The sequence below is a fragment of the Juglans microcarpa x Juglans regia genome, chromosome 8D (assembly GCF_004785595.1).
Source record: "Juglans microcarpa x Juglans regia isolate MS1-56 chromosome 8D, Jm3101_v1.0, whole genome shotgun sequence".
Lineage (NCBI taxonomy): Eukaryota > Viridiplantae > Streptophyta > Magnoliopsida > Fagales > Juglandaceae > Juglans > Juglans microcarpa x Juglans regia.
The window spans coordinates 9,819,485-9,833,512 of record NC_054608.1 but is presented as its reverse complement, the minus strand read 5'-3'; the positions used below and the strand labels follow the sequence as shown (position 1 = coordinate 9,833,512).

Sequence of the window (14,028 nt, the reverse complement as noted above, 5' to 3'; positions counted from 1 at the left end):
TAATTAAAAATTAGACTAAATAAAAAGATAAAACATAAAAATACTTTGATTAAGTAAATTTTTTTTAATGTAATACTGGATATAATTGTAGAATGTAAAAGGTTGCGTAATTTTTTTTAAAAAAAATAAAATCTCTTATTAGAAACTAATTTTTTTATTTGAATATTTTATTTATTTATTTAAAAAAAATTATAAATACTTACCCACTCCACTGTTATAAATATGATATTAGCGTAACTCTATCCTAAAAATAAAAAGTAAGCAAAGCAGTGAAACTCTTTTAAGGAAAATGTCACTCCTCAAATTTACCATTCATGTGTTTTAATTTTTAATTTTTAATTTTTTTTATTTAATAATTAAAAAATTAATTATCAGTGAAATTATATATTGTTTATTTTTTTAATAATTAAAAATGTTTAAAAAAATACTTTAAAAAAAATCACTGAAATTTATAAAAAAACAAAAAATTAAATTTTCTAACTAGCACCATCCTCTCTTCAAACAAATTTATTCATCATGTTCCCGCTCTGGAGCGTCATTTTCCGTTTTCTTGCTCTCCCCCGAGATCAAGCCAGCGAGCAGTAAACAGACGTTATCGGCAACAGAAAATGGAAGATCCCAAAGTCCTCACAATCGCAGAGCTGCTCCGGCTTGGTCGTCCTCTCACCGCCACGAACTCTCTCCACTCGCCCCATTGTGCCCGTCCTCTCTCTCCCAAACTCTCCGTTTTAAAAAACCAAAGATTCAAGCCCTCGTGCCGGCCCCCATCACCTCCTGGTCCCACCGGCTCTAACACTAACCCTAAACTTCTCACTCCTCTCAACCACCCCGCCATCATCGTCGGAACTTTAACTCTCCCAACCGACGATTCTGCCTTCGCTCCAAACCCTACTCTTCGTTGCCCGTACAACAACTGCTTCCGATTCTCTGACACTTCGGCTACGATTTGCTGCGACATTATTGACCTCGATTTGCGGATTCTTGGGAAGGAAATCAACGTTCTTGCTTGGAATTTCGTTCCCATGAAACGTGGCTCCGGGTTCTTGGAGATTATCAAATGGGGATTTCCGCAATCGAGCGGCGGACTCGGCCGGTGTTCGAATGTTGATTTGTTTCCATTGGTTTCCGGCTCTTCGTCTTCCTCTGAGGACAGTTCCAAAGCTCGGTACCGCATTCACGGCTTATTAGAGTCAGTAAGCCCTGTCACCTTAGTTCCATGCTATATGGGTCTAAGTTCAAGCACGTCGGTAAATTTAAGAGGATTTTTGCTCCAAGTTATGGCTTGCGAGTGTATATTATGTACTTGCAAAACTGCGGCAATGGCTTTGAATGATTCAATTCAAGAACAGGGTCGGAGTAGGAGCCATTCTTACAACAAAGTCTGGTTTGTATATTTTTGTGGTTCCGCTTCATCGTGGCATCCCGTGATTATGAAACTTATTGGGAATGCTATTACGCTATTGGGCTTGAAGAAGAAGTTGATATATTTTGACAAGGAAGAGTCTCGTTTGATGTATGTAACAACGGAGAAATCTACTTTGCACTTACCAAGGCTATCCGACAATCGGGTACCGTGTGAGAGAAGTGTAATTAAGGGGAAGGGTGAATGTGGTTCGTATAAGGGCATAATCAGAGGCGTGTACATGGAAGGAATGGTCGTCGAGCTGGATAATGAAGTGTGGCTGTTACTTACTGATCATATAATTTCTCAGCCCCATAGCCTTAGGGTTGGTGCTTTTGTAAGTAAGAATGAAATAACTGTTTTTTTACCTCAAATTTATTTTTGTTACAATGTATCATTGGATACATTGTAACACATACTTATAAAAAAAAATGCATCCAATTATACACATAAGCAAAAAAGGGTGATATTTCTTGCTAGCGTCTGTGTTTGTGACTTTTTTCATTTCCTTTCAATTGTTGGCTCGTTTGTAGATATCCGTGAGAAATGTCCATTTTGTGAATCCAAGATTTTCTTGGAAGAAAATGCTTATTCTTGGGGCTTGCTTCAAGACTAATATAATCGTGGAGTCCTTCTCCCCATTGGAAGCTGGGTACGGGTTACTGAAAAATTAATTTTTTTATCTTGATGAGTTCCTGGGGTGTGTGTTATCTGTTGTATATCTCCTTTATACTGGGTTAACACCATTTTTTACTAATAAAACAGACGTCACTTATAAAATACACCCACACACACATTGTTTTTGTGTTTTGTTCTCACTATTATTAATTTGGTTGTTAAACCATATCAGAACATATGCCTTAAATGGTCCCAAACCATCAGATATGTGATGAGGCCAGTTATCTTTGTTTGCCTCATTGTGGATGATGGAACTGTCCCTTCAAACCATCGAGTTCCCTTGGGATGTCCATTCGTGCCAAGTGTGTGTTAAAAATAACCCCAACTTTGTGCCGCAGGTGTCATATTGTTTCACAATCAGAGAGTATGCTGGGCAAGTTTGTTGCGTCTCTAGCCTTTTCTGCTAGACTATGGTAGGCATTTGTCTTAAAGCTTCTATACCTAGTTTATTTTTCTAACTTATATTATTTTGATAGAATGTTTTTGATATATGTCATGTTTCTATATAATTTACTCTAACTGAATGGTTGGGTTTCAGGGTATTACTTCTCGTTTCATGCCTTAGGAAAAAGTTTGCAGGTACAATATCTGAGAAGAAGATTTTGGGAACAAAACATGTAATCTACTAGCTTTGGGTCACACATTTTCTTGTTTTTGTTTAATTTTGAAGCCATCTCATTTCGATTACCATTGTCATGCGGTTTTCCAATAAGATGGTTTTGGCACTTGCAAGGTGTTACCAGAAAGAAGGACTGGCTCAAGTGTACGCTAGTTTACATCTGCCTACCTCAGTGTTTCTATCTCGGGTAAATTGGTAATTATCAGTTAGATAATTGAATACAACTCATTATATTTTTAATTTTTTTCTTATATTCTGCATTGAATTCTTTTTGGCAGCATGGAGTATTCATGGAAATATTTAAACACAACCATTGCGGCTGTGGTAGTGAACTGTATTCTGATGGTCTGAAACTGGTAAAGCCAGGCTAATCAATTCAGTTAGAATACTTTGGATTAGCTGCTTTACTTTTTGGATGGTATTTTTTTTCTAGTGTGTATACCCAATACGATGATCTTGCCACTCTTTCAGGTTATACCCATATCTTGTTTTTTCCATCATTGTGAGGCCACATGGATGAGAATTCTACAATTAAAAAATGATTGTAAGAAACTGTGTGAAAACAACCTGTTCAGCCTTCAATCATGTGAACGGAGATTATATGATCGGTCAGTCAGGAAAATACTTACAAGTGACGATATTGGCATTATTTTGCTTGGAAGTCTAAAGGTTAGTAATCTAAGATGATACATTATCTTAGTATCTATTATAAAAACTGCGTTATTGACTTGTTTATATCAATTTCTTCAATTTTAGATTTGGTTGCTGCACACAAGCAGTAGGATGCATCCCTTGTTGCAAAGTGTATGATATTTTAATATAAAGGGAATAGACCATTTGTAACTGGCCCGGTTTGGATACAAAAGTCCTCCCGACTCATCTCAACTCATTTTATCTGATCATTACAACTTTCCTAAATTCTCACATAAAATATAATAAATAATTCTACTTTTTTAAATCCCAAAACAATAATAATATTAAAAAATAATATTTTAACAATATTTTATTTCAACTTTTTTCGCAACTTATCTCATCTCAACTCGCTATCCAAACCTCCCCTGAAGGTCAGGTCGTTAATTAGCAAAGAAATAGATAGTACTTTTGGGTGGTCAAATTGTTTTGGGCATTTGCACAGGTGCTATAGGTTTAATATGACTAACACTAGTATAACCAAATTTCTTTTTAAAGAGATGACAGAATTCTACTCTTAATCAAGTAAAACCCATATCTCAATTAGACTCAGTAGCAACCTCTGATTTAAAAAGAAAAGGACTGGAAAAAATGACAAGTGCATAAGTAATAAAATATAAACAAACTTTCTGCTTTATCTATGATTTTGAAGTGTTCATGTAGATATTTAATCCTAGGCATTCAGAGAAGATCAAAGCTTATGAACACAATGAATCGTTGTAGAATAGAACAGGAAATTGTGTCCTTAACCAGTTTTCCTCACATGCTCTCTGTAGCAGCAGTGGATTCTGAAGAAATGCAAGCAGAGTTTTAGGCCAAGTTTGATTGCACAGATGAGATGAGATGAGAAATTTGTAAATAGTAGTGAAACGGTTTGAGTTAAGATTTTTATGGGGTTTTGGGAAATGAAAGAGAAAAAATTGAATAAAAAAATTATAAAGTTAAAAAAATGGTTAGAATATAATTTTTTAATATTATTTTTGTTTTGAAATTTGAAAAAGTTGAATTGTTTTTTGTGTTTTACTTGGAAGTTTGGGAAAGTTGTAATGATTTGGTAATTATTAGATGAAAAGGTTGAAAATTTGAAAATTTGAAATTAAAAAATGATTGTGTTTGAATGGTGTTTGGATGTTGAGATGAGATGAGATGGTTTGAAATGTTGGTGAAACCAAACCAGGCCTTAATCCTTTCTCTCTCTCAGAATGCTCTCCGTTGGCTGAAGATACAGCTGTTTATTCATAGGGAGATAAGTTGGCGGAGGTTGAAAACAAATTAACAGTTTCTATAGTCAATCTGATTTTTCTTCTATAATTTGAATCTTTGTGATTATCTCAATGAGTCTATCCAATTAAGAGTTCATTTCTAAACAGATGGGTTCTGCTAGCAGCGGTTTGTTATGTTGCCTAAATGTTGTTTCTGTGTTACAATTTAACATGAATTAAGTTATGACCTGTTGCCAATCTTGTTTTGAACTGTTGTTGATCTAATCATCACGACAATACATTCTGCTCAGATTTCTCCCTCTTCTGGAAGATTACAGTTGGTTGACGTAACTGGTAGCATTGATGTTCTTATACCTGATCTTCCATCAACATGGAATGCCAACAGTATATATGAGGTCATATACGGTGATGATGCTGGAACCTATTCTCCATTCTTTTAACAGCAGCTCCCTTGACTGGGATAAGAGGTGCTCTGTATTCACCAGTTATATTTTTCTGGTCTCCATATTGACTTCCGTTTTCTTGCTTTTCAGGTAATTCACTATAGGCTTGTTATTGAGGGTGCGCCTAATCTGGTAGATCATTTGGGATTGCTTGACAATAAGCCATTCTCGTGCAGAAGTATCTTTCAGCATATTTCACCAGCAAGAGAGATAAATTTAACAGTATATATTTATTTTCATTGGGCAGAAGTGACTTGCAAAAATCTTCCCTTTTATCCTAGTATTGACTGGAAGGATGATCTCAAGAAACTTGAGGGTGGAACATTTCATCTGCTTTATGTAACACACAAATTTCCTGTGCTGTACAAGGTATATTTCAACTGTGTTTTCTATATTATTGTTGTCTTGTTCTTAGAAGATGCTCCAAGTAATTTTCATTTGCGTTGTCAAATTGGAAATGAGGAAAGAAAGAAAACAAATAAGTTCTAGGTGAATCAACCTTAATTGTTTGAAAAGAAAAGTTTTCTTTCATTACTTAGGTCATCATGAAAATATTAGTTTCATGTAATGTCACAGGTACATGATGATCCAGCTATTCCAGATAGGTCAAGCCTATATGTTGAGGCCTTAGTTTTGCCTTGGGATTTATATTTTGTTGAAGATGGACTAGTGAAGCTAGAAAAGGTTTCAGGGGAACAGCTGAAGGAGTGCCCAGAACATAGTGCTAATGAAAATTATGAGCGTCTCTCTCTCAAGAGACATAAAAGTGATCATGCATCGATCAGGGCATCGAGTTCAGGTGTAATGTTAGAGTTCTGCAAATCTAGCAGTGAACTGAGTGCTTGTTCTTATTCTTCTACTCAGTCCAGTGAAGAGCCAAGATGCTGCAACTCGAATTCTTATGAAATTTCTTGTTTGGTCACTGTTAGAGGTGTTAATGGTAACAGAGCAGTTAGCTCAGGTATCATGCACTGCACAAGACTCAATCTGAATACTGGCGGTAGTTGCAGATCAAGTATGCAGAAGGTACTGTTGGAGTTCAAGTCCGAAAGTTTCGTCAAGTATCAGGTATGTTTGGATTTCTTTTCCTTTTCATGGTAATTTCCTATTGTGGGGATGAGAAGATTGTGCTATATTGTGCTTCTTCTAATGTGATCGAACTTTTGTTTTTTTCATCTGAATTCCAGTTGTTGCAGATTGGTGGTCATTACATAACAAGGCATCATAGAGATGATTTTTTCTGTAATTTCAAGGACGTCTGTGGTGTCAAAGTTCATGTCACTTCTGAAACACATTTGTGGAGTCTTTCATATGCTTCTGATGAGGTCATCCCAGAGAATAATTCATCATACTACCCTGCATTAGATAGTTTTGTCAGAAATAATGAGGTTCTGTTTGAAGATCGAATTGAACTCCAAGTGTCCACTCAAAATTCTCTGAGAACCTGTTCAGATGTTCATCTGTGTCTCCCAGCCCATCTAATAGGTCTCTTTGAGGAAAATATTAAGGGATTGGAAGAAGGCCTAGCCAAGGCAACTTTAACAACCAAAGAGCTTGCTAATGCTTCTCTGTCAATTGGGTCCCCTAATTGCCTGTTTCCTGAGAGAAAGTTTTCTTCTCTCCGGGGGCAAGTGATTTCTATTTATAGCACTGATGACATTGATGTACTTCTGAGCCATGAAAACAATGATGTTCCACAGTCAAGATCCTTTCAGAGAACTATACGCAGTTTTTGTATTCATGTTTTGGTGGACAATCACGTTGTAAATTCCTCTTTCACTCTAGTTTCTTTTTTTGGATTTAGTTTTTACATATTTTTCATGTTATATCATTACATTTATTAATTCATTAGGTGAGGATTTTTGGTTCCCTGAATAAGCATGCTTGTCCTATTGGATTCGGACCTGGAACATATGCAACGTTTCATCGGGTTCTTGAACTGGGGTATGCACTTAGTTCTGTGGTGATTTGATATTATAGATTGAATTGTCCATTCTTTTTGAGTGCCTGTGGTTCCTTTTTCAAATGTTTGTGATATTTTGCTTTTATTTCTATGAATCTGGTTTCTGTTTGCCTCCTAGCCTCTGCTTTGCAGAACGTGCAATGGTCTATGATTGGGGAAATTGTATATTGCAAATGGAATTATGGTTAATGGGTTAATTTGAAGAAGCAAATATGTAGGGATATTCATTGCCTCAGAATACAAAAATGAGGGTGCAATCATACCAGCACAAACGCACTGGATCCCATCAGAACTCCGCAATTAAGCGTGCTTGGGTGAGAGTAGTACTAGGATGGATGACCTCCTGGGAAGTCCTCGTGTTGCACCCCTCATTTTTACCTATCAAAAAGAATACAAAAATGAACTGAGTCGGCAGAGTGAGAAGAGGGAAGTGTAATTGTTAAATTAAATGAGGTTCGAGATGGATTTCTTTATCTATTCCCGTTGTAGACTTAAAGTAGTGGCTCTAAGATCTTTCTTTATTTATTATTGTCAGTGGTGAGAGAGATAACTGTCTTCTATAATCATAATTTTTTATCAAAATTATCAATCAAATAAATAATTTTTTCCAAAATTGCAAATTTTAAGTTGTGGCCCAAGCTCTATCTATTCAAGTCATCTGTACTCACATACTTAATTTAACTTTGTTCCTTGGCTTCAGGAGCAAGAATAGCTTTATGTTGACTCCCGTAACATATATTGTAATCAACTCCATCAGTGCTGTCAGTGGACCATACAGTGACAGCTATCTTAGTTTTCAGCCTGTACCAGATGTTTACAGTAATGCTTCTCCAGATACTGTTTCTTCTGGTCAGTTTTCAGAATTGAGTCAGTGCTCGGATTGCAAGCCAATGCGGTTTCACTGCAGGGTAAGTTGATATCTTAGTATTGACATGATTTATATGCAGGTTAATTTTTCCTCCGTTTCAAAAGGTTCTTGTTCCTGATGGATGAAGTGCACTTGTTTTCTGTTAGGGCTGTGAATTGTGATTTACCTTATGGTCATTGCAGGTTGTTGCAATCCATATACTGATTCTGGAGAAGGTAAAATATGATGGTTTACCATCAAAAGCTGCGTCCAGGCCACCTGTTGTTGATATTCCCCTTGCTTGTTTCATTTTAGGTACGTTATTTGTCTATTTTTGTCTAATTTTAAGATGTTGAGATTGTGGAGAGTTAAGGTCTAGTCTATGTTATGAAAACAGTGGCTGCATGACACTACTGTCCACTTCCCATATCCAGGGCAAGCCTTTTGGGTTCTGTGCACCAGCTAGTTTTGGTGACATGGTCTTGTGCCTTACCATTTAGGCCTCTCTTCATCTGTCTTTTTTCCATTTATTGTTCTTTGCATTCCTTGTTACATTTGGTTAGGGTCTTCAGATCATAGGAATTTTGGGCATATGTTAATATGACGCCGTACAACTCATAGGCACTAATTAATTTACTGCATAATGTGGTTACTAGTGTTTTTGCTGTTATGCATCATTTGCATTTTTTGAATGCATATACCTACCTGAAATGACAGAGAGCTTTGTAGTTGTATAGTTACGATACAAAGCTAAAGATTGAACCTCTAATGCCTAGTGTATGAAAATGCAATTGGGGAGAGTAAGATGCAGTCATTTGAATTCATCACAGTATATTGAATTGAAGTTTTCCTTTTTTTTCAAAAGGTGAAGGAATTTGGATCTCGTTGTGGAACATCTCAAATAATTTTAGGGTTACCTTGTCTCCGTTAAGAAAAACGGATATGTGAAAAAACTCAATCTGCAATACATCTGTGTACTCTATTCATAATCTGAAACTGTCTCCTATTAAATGTTGTCATTCCTGGGTTCAATCTCACTGGTATTAACATGGAGAGGCAAGACCAAATTCTCTGCATCATATGCTTCCTATCAAAATGAATAATATATAGTGAGGCATACAAGATGTTTATGCTAATTGTTACATTTTTTATATTGTTGATTTTTCAATGCCCACTGGGTAATATTCAGAAGCAAGCCTTTTCTTCCTGTGATTACTGCATAAATAAAATTCCTAGCAAGTTGCAATCTTCACTTTCCATGAGTTGTCAGCTTTGCAAGTGACTTATCTGCTGTTATCATCGTACTTTCTTTTATATGATCTTGATCTCCTTTTGGTATTTATATATTATTTCCCCCTGTAGATGATGGGTCGTCATCTTGTTGTTGCTGGGCTAATGCCAAAACAGCATCTACCATGCTTCGGCTGCATGAAAAACTCCCACAGCGAGCTTTTGAAAGCAGCCACTGGACTCAAAAGTGGGCTGGGATAGATGACAATGCCTGCAGCTCTGCCATTCATCATCTTGAGAGGATTTTCGAAAACCATGATAGAATTACAGTGAAGAACTTTGGGTCAATGTTTGATTCTTCTTATCAAGACCTTGCTGTTTCTACCAGTTCAGATAATGCCCTTAGTGCTTTGGATGAGAGCCTTCTTAAGTTCATGATTTTAAATGCTTCCTTTAGCTCATCCTGGGTCAGTTTACATCCAATTTTTAACTGCTTACAGAATAAAGTTCTGTTACTTCCTTACAGATAGAATGGTTGTATGACTTGTGACTGGATAATTGAACACTAATGGAGGTGGAATGATCTGGTTATGATTTCTGGGAATTTAGGTTTAAACCTTGTCACCCACCTATTGCAGAATGTTTACATTAGCTGACGTAAAGTGGGATGAATATACTGTATAAAAAAAAAATGAAACCAAGGCTTTCTTAGGTGTCGTTTGGATTCGAAGATGAGTTGAGATGGGTTGTGAATAGTAGTGAGATGAGTTGTGAATAGTAGTGAGATTTGTGAGTTAAAGTTGATAAATAGTAATGAATAGTAGTGAGATGAGTTTAGATGGGTTGCGAATACAAACCGGGCCTTAGTGTTGTGGGGATGTTACTTTCATAAATGTTTTGACAAACTAAGCATATCAATTTCAAAATTTCACATGCTCTGCCTGAGTGCCCTTTATGCAAAATTTTTGTGCATTTTTTAATTTGGCTAAGTGATGATTAGTCTAGATGATTTTCTTTTGCTTGAGAAGTTGTTATTAGTCTTATTGTTATTGTCCTGGCTGTTTGCATGCATTCTGTTTGCTCTTTATTTGTCAGTCCATCTTATTAAAAAGTGCGAAGGGGTGCAACTAAGTTTGTGTACAAAAGGGAGGCATTCTGAGTTGATCATTCCTCTTCTTTGCACAAATTTTGACAAGTCTTGTTGAATTAACTGTCTTGAATTGTCTGTTATCTCCTAATCATATTGCTTCTCACGTGTTGAGAATGTATGGCTCAATGAGGTACTTCTTTCATCTTGGCAGACTGTCATTGCTAGAGTGATTGATGTGAAAGCTGTTTGGCAATTGGGGAAAGAACACCTTACAGAAATGGAGATGACTGTCGATGCCATGCAAAACATTTGTGCTATGGAAGTTTGCTACACAAACCCACTTGCTGATGGTAGGAATATGATCCAAGAACTGCTTAATAGGTAAACTTTTTCTGTTACTAAATACTGGGTGTGGAATGAGAAATCACATCTTCTATATGTTATTGTTTTCCCGCATGATGTCCTCCCCAATCCAGAGCATTGTTGTGGTGGTCCTAGTTATCTCATGTAACTGTTGTCTACTGGCCCAATTTAATAAGAAAGGAATGGACAATTTGTATATTTATTTACGTGCCTGCTTTATAACATTGAGTCTAGCTTACTCATTTTGAGCTCGTAGTGGTTAATTTATTTCATTGAGTTTAAACGTTAAGGCTATAATCGATATTTTATCTGCTAAGGCTAGCATCACAGCCATTGTTCCTGTACCAGCATTTCACATCTATTCTATTTTTGCTTTGAACTCCCTTTGTGAATTGAATTCTAGATCTATCTCCCTTTGTGAAGCCATTGTTCCTGTTTATTAAATTCTTCCAGGCAGATGGCTCTACTGTTTTTTTTTCTTGGCTGCTCATAGTCTTCTTTAGTTCATCTTAAAAAATAGAAGAGGTACATTTTTCCCTTATTGGTGGTTGCTTTCTATTCAGCTTGGAGTTCCTTCTGTTATTTTTTATGAAAATGATTCAACTTGTCAAAAAATTATCCTACTTGTTCTTTCTTTCTGCTGACGATTTCTTTCTGATGTGAATCCTGTTCTCAAAAAAATTAGCCAGTTGTGGGACTTTATCAATCTTCTTCGTAGCACATACTCATATTAGGGAAAATTGTAAGTAGGAACCAATGTAAACATGTTGAAGCAGTCACGACATATCCGTTATTTCATGTTTAGTGACCTTGATGTGGACCTTTCTTTCCTTTTGGCTAAATATTATGATCAAACTATTCTTTCTTTGGGATGGTTTTTTTTTTTTATGGAAAGTATTGTTATGGAGAACATTTTTTTTTTTTTTTTTATAAGTATGGAGAATATATATCTAGTTAAGATAAGGGTTACGCCCTAAGGGAATGCTTAAACCATATTTGGGCCTATACTCTAAAAGGACTAGTCAATTAGAGCCCCATTGGAATTATTATAAAGAGCAATAGCTTCTCCCTCCCAAGCAATGTGGTAACCCATATACTAATTACACTCATCACTCACTATGAGATATCACAATCCCCCCTCCCCCCTCCCCCCTTGGGGACTCGTTAAAATTCTCGACTTTCTCGTTGGTTCATTCATCACAGGTTGCGCGGCTTAAGTTCCACACTTCTGATTGGGATAGACTCTAAGCCCTTGTTTGGTTACACATATGAGATGAGATGAGATGAGATGAGAAATCTGTGAATAGTAGTGAGATAATTTGTGAATAGTAGTGACATAGTTTAAGTTAAGATTTTTATGGGACTCTGGGAAAGAAGAGAGAAAAAGTTAAATAAAAAACTATAAAGCTAAAAGAGGATTAGAATATAATTTTTTAATATTATTTTTGTTTTGGGATTTGAAAATATTGAATTGTTTTTGTGTTTTTTTTTTTAAATTTGGGAAAGTTGTAATGATTAGATAAAATGATTAGATGAAAAAGTTGAAAATTTGAAATTTAAAAATGTGTGTTTGAATAGTGTTTGAATGTTCAGATGAAATAGTTTGAAATGTTTGTGAAGCCAAACCAGGCCTAATACCATTTGTAACTTCCCAAAGGGAAGATCCAAGCTACATTTGGGCCCATACTCCAATAGGGTCTAATCAATGGTGCTTGCACCCTCATTGAAACCATCAGAAAGAGCAAGAACTTCTCCCTCTTGCATGTTTTCAGTGAGTTGTTGACTGGCATTGCAGCTTACTGCATTCTATGTTTTGTTCAGCGCATTTTCTTGTTCATGTTTGGTTTTTTTATGTCATTGTTTGCTTCACTCCAGCTTGTGGGGGAGGTAGTAGATTTTTTTTATTTTGTATGTTTTTACTGTTTTAGTTTGCTTGTTTCTTGCAAGTTGGGCTTGTACATATGGTCCAGATTGGAGGGGAATGTAATGGAGAATATATTTCTACTATGGGAAGTATATGGGGGGATGTTTTGTAATACGCAGCAATTTAAGTTTGATCTCTCTATATAGGAGAATGTAATAGTTCTCTGTGAGCGAGCCCCCATTCTACATCTTTTTTTTTTTTTGAATAGGAAAGGAGAGAGGGGGGGGGGGGGGGGGGGGGTGGATCACGGGGGTTTGATGAGATGAGTTTAGGTATGTACAAGTGCTGTACCTGAGGAAGGTATAGAAAGAGATGAGACCCTTGCTAGGGGAATCAGGGTAAGAGGAAGGTTTGGTAAGGATTTGGTTGGAGATTAGAGGGATAGGGCAGGTTTGTAGGGGTAGAGTGAATTTGGTACAGGCAGAAGGGGGAGAATGTTAGGAGAGACACAGAAGAAATGAATGGGGGCTCGGGGGTGAGAAACCTGGACTTTATAAGACCACTAAGAAAGTGGACCAATAACTTATCCTGCCATCCTTGGACGCTGAACATCGACATTTTCTAGCATTTGAATATAAATAGTTGAATGGATTTCAGTCAATCTTGGAAACGACTCATAATATTCTATTCTCTTTGCAGCTAATGCCATGGACAATATATGGAGCGAATGGAATCAAGTGGTTCATGAACACGTCCTCCTCGATGCTCTATCCTTGGCATCGAGCACATCCAGTCTCTGCAACACTTTGTTGAATGGCCTGAAATCATCCAATAATCTCCCATTGGCGTTCATCCCCTCTATACAGGTTCCTCAAAGTCTAGATTGATATGGCCATCCACTCAGATCCGACAGTTGTCACTGAGATTTCGAAATTGGCACAGGATAGCCAGACTACCACCACCTTGATCCCCCTGGTGGGATTCGATTGTGTTGGAATACAGAGCAAGTTAACAACATCCATTCCTTTGCTAATACGGTGGCTCATGATATGGCAAGATTGGCTATCTCCATTAATCTTGATGTTCTATTGCACTCTCTTCCCTTTCCTGTTCTATATGGAATGCATCTCCCGGATTGCAAGGCCATTTTCTTTCAGTAATTATGTGAATATTTGAAGCCAATACTGGATCAAAAGATGTCCTATCGAATTTCTATATTTGTTAATCACGTAAATCTCTTTACTTTCACCATTGTTTTCAAGTCAAATGTTTGGAACTTTAACGGAGTATTTATTGCTTCTACCAAGTTAACATCTATAGTTTTAGTTTTTTTTTCATATTTAGAATATTTTAATAAGAATTGGTGTTTGAGAATCGGAGGTCTTTTTTATTTAGAGGTGCTTTAGATAATGAGATAAGATGAGATTTTAAATGAGTTGAATAAAATATTTTTCTAATATTATTTTTTAATATTATTATTATTATTTTAAGATTTGAAAAAATTGAATTGATTATTATATTTTTTGTGAGAATTTGAGAAAGTTGTAATAATGAGATGAGATAAAATCATCTCTAAATTCAAATAGGGCCTTAAATGTCCGTCTTGTTGCTGAAGT

At 36.3% G+C, this 14,028-nt stretch overlaps 1 protein-coding gene and 1 non-coding gene across 4 annotated transcripts; both read left to right on the top strand.

Annotated features, from left to right (window-relative positions):
• The first annotated feature begins 536 nt into the window (after positions 1-536).
• LOC121243525 (CST complex subunit CTC1) lies at positions 537-13,806 on the top strand. Of its 3 annotated transcripts, XR_005936168.1 has the most exons (18): positions 537-1,739; positions 1,936-2,054; positions 2,419-2,493; positions 2,619-2,697; positions 2,824-2,886; positions 2,978-3,055; positions 3,171-3,368; positions 4,903-5,007; positions 5,146-5,424; positions 5,632-6,123; positions 6,243-6,818; positions 6,908-6,999; positions 7,719-7,926; positions 8,069-8,180; positions 9,228-9,562; positions 10,397-10,566; positions 13,112-13,278; positions 13,355-13,806. XR_005936168.1 is itself a non-coding variant. In XM_041141652.1 (17 exons), exons 1-17 carry the CDS (start codon positions 609-611, stop codon positions 13,113-13,115), a joined length of 4,116 nt encoding a protein of 1,371 aa, XP_040997586.1. In that variant the 5' UTR covers positions 537-608; the 3' UTR covers positions 13,116-13,806. The 3 variants fall into 3 exon arrangements, 2 of the variants coding, with proteins under 2 accessions (XP_040997586.1, XP_040997587.1); XM_041141652.1 differs by having other exon boundaries at positions 13,112-13,806; XM_041141653.1 differs by lacking the exons at positions 9,228-9,562; positions 13,112-13,278; positions 13,355-13,806 and having other exon boundaries at positions 10,397-10,560.
• Positions 7,268-7,386, top strand: LOC121243773. Its single transcript, XR_005936262.1, has one exon. It is a non-coding gene; the product is annotated as a 5S ribosomal RNA (ribosomal RNA).
• Positions 13,807-14,028: the final 222 nt, after the last annotated feature.

Bases quoted from the DNA above. Each gene is read 5' to 3' on its own strand.
- LOC121243525 (XM_041141652.1), top strand. From the start codon at position 609: ATGGAAGATCCCAAAGTCCTCACAATCGCAGAGCTGCTCCGGCTTGGT. The intron at 6,124-6,242 runs GTATGTTTGGAT...TCTGAATTCCAG, and splicing joins AAAGTTTCGTCAAGTATCAG to TTGTTGCAGATTGGTGGTCA. The intron at 6,819-6,907 runs GTAAATTCCTCT...TTAATTCATTAG, and splicing joins TTTTGGTGGACAATCACGTT to GTGAGGATTTTTGGTTCCCT.